This window comes from Nanorana parkeri, unplaced genomic scaffold, assembly GCF_000935625.1.
Source record: "Nanorana parkeri isolate BGI_ZX_2015 unplaced genomic scaffold, ASM93562v1 scaffold982, whole genome shotgun sequence".
Lineage (NCBI taxonomy): Eukaryota > Metazoa > Chordata > Amphibia > Anura > Dicroglossidae > Nanorana > Nanorana parkeri.
The window spans coordinates 554,761-563,450 of NW_017307250.1; the positions used below are offsets into that span (position 1 = coordinate 554,761).

General features: G+C 39.1%; 1 protein-coding gene across 1 annotated transcript; it reads left to right on the forward strand.

Moving 5' to 3' along the window:
- Positions 1-287: 287 nt before the first annotated feature.
- On the forward strand, positions 288-8,291 carry MYOC (myocilin). Its single transcript, XM_018566839.1, has 3 exons — positions 288-929; positions 7,252-7,380; positions 7,483-8,291. The coding sequence occupies exons 1-3, from the start codon at positions 395-397 to the stop codon at positions 8,268-8,270; spliced, it is 1,452 nt and encodes a 483-aa protein (XP_018422341.1). The 5' UTR covers positions 288-394; the 3' UTR covers positions 8,271-8,291.
- Positions 8,292-8,690: the final 399 nt, after the last annotated feature.

Genomic DNA, 8,690 nt, shown 5'->3' on the forward strand with positions numbered 1-8,690 from the left:
AATGAAATCCTGTTGCTGGTCTGTCAGTAATGTTATAACAGGCTGGATATGTTTGCATGTTGATTTAGCCCTCTTGAAAGCAGCGACTAGTAAACAGCAAGAGGCTGCAATATGAGCTGGCTCCAGGCAAAGTGTCACTCCACAGTTGAGACGCAAGAGTCTGGAAGATTCTTGTCATTTTATCTATCCCCCTCTTCTAGGCACGCCTCCACCCCATCCCTCATCCACACTAAGTGTATAAAGGAGATGCTGAGGTGAGCAGTCCCATGCAGAGAAACTTATTATAGTTTACTGACTGACTTTAAATTATAGTAATCTGTCTTAACTGTGTTTTAGAAGCAGGCTTTCTTGTTGGACATATATTAAGCATCAGCAGACCTCACAGTATAGCATCATGGGGTTTTTCACCCTTTATATTTTGGTGCCACTGGTATTTTACCTGGCACAGGGAAGTCCTCAACTCCGGAGAGCCAATGATCGCCAGGGGCAATGTACCTATACTTTCACAGTGCCCAGTCCTTCGGAAAGCAGCTGTACTGAACCTGGAGAAGCAATGACAACTATTAGGGAGCTGCAACGTGAAAATGCAGCCCGTACCCAAGATATGGCTGCTTTACAAACTAGGTTAAGCTTGTTGGAGAAGATGGTAAATAGACTCTTAGGAGGGAAAGAACTACAACAAGCCAGTTCTTCACCACAGGCATGGGCAGATAATCAGAAGGAGTTGGAGACATTAAGAATGCAAAAGGATGAATGGGAAGGACAGAGGGTGAGCCTTGAGATGGCCTATTCTGACCTCTTGAAGGAAAAGTCATCTTTGGAAGAGGAAAAACAAAGACTGACAGAAAGGCTAGAAAGAGTACAAGGACAATGTCCACCTGTGACTGAGGTATCAAGGAACAGGGACCACCAGGTTTCACCAAGACAAGGTAAGTCCAGAAATATTACATACTGTACTATTATAATTGCACGTTACTATGAAATGGTAATAACACTTGGAAAAGTCTGCCAAACCAGATGACAAAAATTGAAACTCCTGATTTAAAGTTTGCAAAAATGTCAAACTATGATATATAAGCAGGAAGCTAGTTTTCACAATTATGAAAAAAAGGTTAATTTGGTGCTGCACAAGGGTAGTCTGTAAGGTAAGTTAATATTGGTTTACTATTACTCTAGGACAACAAATGAGGTAGTTCCTAACAGAATATTTTGCACTTGCCACAAACAGGGATGCCAAACTAACATGTTTGATTTCCGTTTGGACTTCCAGACCAGAGGAGACCATAGTCTGAAATGATCACTTATGGTTCACAACCTGTTGATTAGAAGTATCCAGAATCCAGTTCTCTTTTCATAACCACCAAACCATTAAATGTTCATAAATGCAGAATAATGCTAAGAAACATGATGTCCATTAACTCACAGCGACCAAACACATATCAGCTTCTATGAAAAAAGAGGTGAATTGTGTTTGGCTGCAATGAATCTGTGTATGTTATTGATTATGGATCTCGGTTTATCTCTCTGTCATCACATACCTATTGCTATGTTTACAACAATATTTCCTTTTATTGACATCACAAACCATACAGTCACCTTAACTGTTAATATTGAGAGTATTCTTATTCATATTCTTAGGAATATGCTTAAAAGATTGCCTTCGTTTTCAGTTACAGCATTTCTTCAGTATACAGTCCATCTAAAATACAAGTAGCATTTTACAGTAATAGTATAAACGTTACTGTTTGTCTCCTGAGATAAGTGTGGAAGAATAATGTAAACTAAAGATCATAACTTAATTACAGTCATCGGCAGTTAAGTGAGGAATGTTTTGGTTTCAGTGAAAGGGTTAATTTATCTACCCCTGGAAGTAACTTAATTCACAAGTGTTTTAGATTTGTGCCTGCGTTATCTGGCCCCGGATCCTGTACAAATACACAATTTGCTCTGGTTACTCAACTTTTTAGTCTCACAAGTGTTTACATTTCAAACCTAATCCACACATGCCAGTTGTAAGACTGTTAAAAAGGGGATGTTTTGTATTTTACTATACCATAAGAATAACTAACAGATTGGTATGCAATACAACCTGTTTATAGTATGCCCCATTTGTACAACCCATGCAGAAGACATACCTGCTTAAAGTGACTCAGTCATGCGAGAAGTAGGGGTTGCCACTGCTAAAAATGACAAATGCCTGTCTGCGTCTGACCTCAGTATGTTTTAGTCAGAATTCCAAAACAAGCATGCTGTAAATAAATGTACCAGAAACGTGTCAGAACTACTTGTCTCTACACTTGTTCCGGGTCAGTGACTCAAACAGCATTGAACTCAAAGCATCAGAACTAGCATTCTCATAGGAAAGTTCAGTAATGGCAGCCTCTATTAATCTTGCATGACAGTGTCCCTTTAAACAGATCTCAATTGTATGCTGTAGCTTTCTGAGAGGGCTGAATGTAGATACATACACAACACACTGACCCATATTTCGAATATACACCTTGTACTAAACATTTGGGCAATATTTTAGTTTTGGCGCAATAGTCAATTTAGGGAGGATGTAAGTCCTATCTCGGTGACAGTAGCTTGCTAAAACTCAAATGTCAAGTCACCTCTTCAATAACGATGTCCTGTTTTTTTTTAGCATGGCTGCTTGACCTAAGTTATGTCTGAAAGATCATGACCTGCTTCCTAGTCTTATTTAAGTGACAACATATTCATTAGGTTGCAAGGATTAGTAACATGAGACAGGACATACCTAAAGGGACCCCCACTATCTGGTGTCAGCAAAGTATTTATGACCTGATAATGAATATATGAATTCCACAGAATTAAAGGGCATCATAAGTTCACACAAGGCTCATTTAGCTTGGTGTTAGACCACACTGCTTTAAATTAAACTGTATAAGAGCAGCTACCTGGCTGAAATGTAATTGATCAAAATAATGCCATATGTTCCCAGGATAATGTCATAGACATTCTTATGCCCAAAACACCATTTAACAAAGTGGATTACCCTAGAAATGTGTGCCACCTAAAACACAGGTGTGTAGTGGGAACCTAAGCGCTAATACTTTTTGTTCACACTGAACAAAAGTATTTTCTTTTAATGTAATGATATTCCTTTAATGCAGGAAACCTCAGTTCTTGGTCAGTGTGACCTGCTTATTTTCCAGTCAGGAGAGTAACAATAGGCCATCATTCCCACCTTCTCCTAATGTGCATTTGGGACATGGGAAGGCACCCTATATTGGGTTGCTTGCATTGAATATTAAGCACTTTGATAAGAAACCCATTTTATTGACTCCCAACTGCATAATAAGACAGACAGAAGTGACTGCTTTAGGAGCTATAGCTTATAAAAACACCGTTGCTGGGAAGCAAGAAGACCACATTGCCTAAAAATCTGACCTTGCCCTCGTTGTTGGTATAATTTTATTTACGGATAACATTTTGAAAACACATTTATGCTTTTAGGTCATTTTGAACCTGACACCTATCTAGAGGGTGCAAAGAGTGAGTAAGAGCTCCAGGGACAGTCATGAAGTTCAGCCATAACGAGTGTTCTTCTTTACTTTCCAGCTGTGTCCTCACATTACATCATCTACTGAATAAAATATTTCTCCTTCAAATTCCAATTTTTTTTTTCTGTTCCTGTAGGTTGTGCCTATGTTCATTCAAATATTAGAAACTGTAGTACATTTGATGTAAAAAAAAAACATTTCAGAGAGAAATATGAAGGGTGCCATTGCTGGGTTCCTTCTAAAAATGCTAGTTACTTGGCTATTATGCTGATTTGATGGTCGCCATACTTTGTAAAGTATGTAGATCTAAAAATACAGAATAAAGCGGGAACTGCATACTTGTTCAGAGTTTGTGACTCATAGAATTGAAGCCAGAGGGTCAGAGTGGAATATGTGAACAGCATGTGTGCAGGGAAGATGGCTTCAGAAAGGGATCAAAAAGTAACTTGCCTGGGGCCTTGTTTGGTCTTAATTTGGTTTCAGATAAAGAGTTGGAGCAGAGTTATAATTTATGATATACAGCAAAGAGTTTGCCACAAAAAGCACCATAGATACGTCGGATAACTACTACAAACTCTGGAACATACAGCTGTATTCCACACTTCATTCAATGTTGTTCAGGGATGTCCTGGACATGGGAGTTATGAATTGTTGAGTGGATGTTTTGTAGAAGAGGACAGGTTAGCTTCTTCCGATATAATTGGCACAGATGATGGAGAGGAGAGCTCTGACATCTCATTGCTGGAATGGATAAAGGATAAGTCTGCCATAATGTGCTAATATGCTTTGTATACTAACACAGTATGGCAAACACCTCCTTGGGCCCCACAATTTCTAATTTGTGTTGGCAGTTTACTACCATTTTTAGATGATATGTGTCTATAGATATAAGAGGATGATCAGGCATGGCGGCACATTTGCCATTCTCAGGCCTGGAGTTTCATATTGATGAATATGAATAACAGGAAAAATTAACAATATAAGTCATTCCGCGTTGATGAAGCTTCTTTCTGTTAACATAGGTCTAGTGTAAGCAGTGTGGGCTGAGAGTGTTAAGGTTACAGGATTGCAATGATCTTATGAGACAGGTGTTGAAAATGATTTGTCATCAATAACATGTTAACAGCATAGTGCTAAGAAACCTATTTTAAAAATCTCAGAATATGCATACGATTATAAAACCCTCTGTCATATGTCACAGGGACACTAAACCTGAGTCTTTCTTCCTTTACTGCTTACTTTGATGACAACCCAAACATTCACTTTGTTGGCTAACATACTAGCTTAAAGAATGTTTGCAAAAATGGTTACTAATAATTTAAACATTTCCAACCCAAAGTGAATACTCAGGTGAAGCAGGACTTCAGTTTTCAGTCATATGAACAATTAATTGCTTGTTTAAAGGTGACCTGACTGGCATGTAAATACAAAGTCTGCTTACCTTGCACCCTTTCCCCCTCAACTCAAATTAAAAAAAGCTAAGTGAAAGCAATGAAAAATATAAAACATTCAAAGAAATATGCCAGACATAATCACCTTACGCCCCCGCTCTTGCCATCCTTGCATAGGCAACAGTGGCTTCACTGGGCCAGTAGCCACACTTCCCCTTTAGCATGTAATTGGAATAGGTACACACTGTATTGCTCCCTTGACTATTATTTATCTTACAGGGATACTGTATTGGCCCAGGGATAGTTTTATTTTATGCTTGTATAGTGATTGACCCAACCAGGACCAGAGCTGCAAGGTGTAAACAGAGAATATGGATTTGACATTGATAAAAACATCTGAATAGGGTATGAAGTATCCTATGTTGTTCCAGGCTGAGGAGATCAACTAAGTTCCATATTAGCAGTCTTTCCAGCTTCAGAAATAAAGAAAACATTATTAAATTATATTTTATTATGTCAACAGTTTTATAGTTACAAACTATACATGTGTTTTTTGTTGTGTAGAGTCCTTCCATAAGAGTAAATTCTATTCGGTTATGCTCTGATTACAGGACCGTCACCTGCTGAAATTCATGGGAGTGGAAGTAAAGTATCTGTAGCAGCAGCAGCAGTAGCAAGAGATGGAACTGCAGATTGTAAGTGACCTCTGTTGGTAGGTTTTCTGAAAGGGCCACACAATTATTTCCAGGAATATACTTGGCTTCACTCGTTCTGGACCAAGGTAGACAGATGACATAATTTTAAATGTTATCTAGTGGGGTCATGTTTTTCAGGTCACAGATGATGTACACTAAACTCTATATACTGTACAGTAGGTAAAAATATAATTATGGATATGCATGTCATTGGATTAGTTGCAGCTTCATTTCACTGTAAAATAAGACTTTAGGAAGACTGTAAATATATTCAAGGACCATAACTTGTCAGAACTGTCATTCCTCATTACTTTCATGTGATATTGATTAGTGCAGAAAGTTTGACCTTGAAATTATATCCTTTTTGGCTAACATAAGTTATTAATGATGCATGCTTTTGGCATTCCTTAGATCCCCTCGCCAGGCTTTATATATGCTTGATATGCTCCTCGTTGTAACTCTGTTTATTAATATGTAGGTTTCAGAATCAGAACCATTTTCAGAAATGTATAAAGCCTAACAAAAGGTATATAAGGCCCCTTTCACATGGGCACCTTCAGTTTCAATCAAGAGTGAATCCTTGCACAGATTTCCTCTTGATTGAATGGACGTCACCGTTGTGACATCCATGTCCGTCCAGTTTTTTCCTACATCTTGTGATGGAGGAATAAAATGCAATTACCAGGCCCCATGTTAGTCAATGGGCATCCGGATCTAAACAGACCAGTTTCTGTTTACATCCAGTTACCCCGGATCCAACGCAATCAAGTCAGGCAGAAATAAACACTGTTCCATTTGTTTTTCCGAACCTGGTCCGAAGTCAGGGGTACCCTAATGCAAACGGATGCACATCCATTTAGATCCGATTCTGATCAGGTCCGCCCCAAAAACTAACAGGCGGACCTGATCGGAAAGCCCGCGTGAAAGAGGCCTAAGGAATTCCGAAAGCTTGAAATCTTAACTTAATTTTTAAAAAAATCACATATACTCCAAACTTTTTTCCAAAATGTTTTCCTGGTTGTATCTGAATTCCCATTATACCCTAGAGCAGGGGTAGGCAAACTGCTGTGGCCCTACAGCTGTGGTGAAACTACAAGTCCCATTAGGTATTGCAAGACTTCGACACAGGCCACAGGCATGACTTCCCGAGGCAGTTTCATGATGGGATTTGTAGTTTTTTCACAGCTGGGGGCCAAAGCTTGTGTACACCTGCACTAGACCCTTTTCTACTCCAGTAAGCTCAACAGGTCATGAATCACCTCATGGTTGCAGCTGCAGTAGTTGCTGACCAACAACAGAGAATTAAAATTACTTGTGCAAGGTCAAGGTGCAAAGGGAAATCCATCCGTAGTTAGTCAAATGGAATGAATATAGATAACATAAGACAAAGCCAGATATTATAGTAAAGATTTCCCAACTAAAGTATTTTGTTCTGTACCAAGGGGCAACAAGTCGTAAAACGTTACAGTGATAACATACACAAATTACAAAGAATACTAACAGAAGCAAAAACAAATCATAATGTACTTTGAGTGTGGCTAGCGCACAGTCCATAGAATGCATTACTTGCAGAGTAATAGAAGACTAATGATGGTGGTAAACTGCCACCTTGCTTACATATTGTTGACTTTTACTTTGTAGTGTCTCGATGGGGAGCAGATGGTGTGGGCTACCAGGAGCTGAAATCAGAGCTTACAGCACTTCCAGCTTCAAAAATGATCCCAGAAAACCAATCAACTGCCCAGACTTTGGAGAATACTAAAATGGGTGGTAAGAATATTCAATTTTCTGAAAATTTTTTCAGCATTACTAATGTTTACAATAAAGTCTGATTGTTTTCTTTCTTGTTGTGTCTATGCCTGCTACTTTCAGGAAGCTGTGGTGAACTTACCTGGGTTGGAGAACCCACTACTTACCGAAAGGCTGACAACATTGCTGGAAAATATGGAGTCTGGATGAAAGACCCAGAACCAGTTTCTCCATTTAATCAAGACACCATCTGGCGGATCAATACAGTGGGAGCAGATATACGTCAAGTTTTTGAGTATGAGAACCTTGACCAGTTAGTAAAAGGTTATCCAGCCAAGGTCTATGTAGTACCTCGCTCTATGGAAAGCAATGGTGCTGTAGTCTACAAAGGTTCCCTCTATTATGTAAGACGAAAGTCTAGAATAATAGTAAAGTATGATTTCAAGACTGAAACTATTGCAATTCAGAAGGAGCTTCCAAATGCTGGTTATCACGGGCAATACCCTTACTCTTGGGGGGGCTATACAGATATTGATCTGGCTGTAGATGAGATGGGATTATGGGTTATTTATAGCACAGATAAAGCTAAAGGATCTATAGCCATATCACAATTAGATCCCAAAACGTTAGAGGTAAAGCAGAGCTGGGAAACCACAATTCGCAAACACTCAGTGGCCAATGCATTCATGGCCTGTGGTACCATGTACACAGTTGGAAGCTATTCTTCTGGTATCACCACACTCAGTTTTGCTTACGACACTCATACTGGTGTTCAAAAGCAAATTAGGGTCCCTTTTATGAATCAGTATGGCTATGGCAGTATGGTGGATTACAATCCCAGTGAAAAGAAAATTTATGGCTGGGACAATTACAACATGGTCAACTATGATGTGAGGTTGTCTAAAATGTGAGTAGATATGGAAGTTGAAAAACAAAAGTGGACAGGGCAGGGTGGGATGACTGCCTAATGGCATGGGGTACACTAGAAGGGAGGGGTAAGCTTTTCTAAACTTAAAAAGCCAAGAACTAGAGGAACTACCTCTTGTGCACTGACTCCCCATATTATCCATGCTTCAGCCACTGGAAACAATGATCCCTTATGCAGTGAGATGACGTTTACTCAAATGGATGCAAAAGGGACAAAAGTGCTTTGCATAGTTTTGTGGCATTCAGAACTTCTAGTAGTATGTAAACATATATGACTGACTTTTGTAAAGATTCCACTGATCTAAAAGACCAACACAGAGCTAGGAATAAGGCAGAGACATGATAATTCTCAAAGTCTCATGATTACATTACAGTAGGGAAAACCAACACTATCACACTTTATT

Excerpts from the sequence above, each read along its gene's own strand:
- MYOC (XM_018566839.1), top strand. The coding sequence starts at position 395 with ATGGGGTTTTTCACCCTTTATATTTTGGTGCCACTGGTATTTTACCTG. Across the intron at positions 930-7,251 it reads CCAGGTTTCACCAAGACAAG|TGTCTCGATGGGGAGCAGAT; the intron begins GTAAGTCCAGAA and ends TTTACTTTGTAG. Across the intron at positions 7,381-7,482 it reads GGAGAATACTAAAATGGGTG|GAAGCTGTGGTGAACTTACC; the intron begins GTAAGAATATTC and ends TGCTACTTTCAG.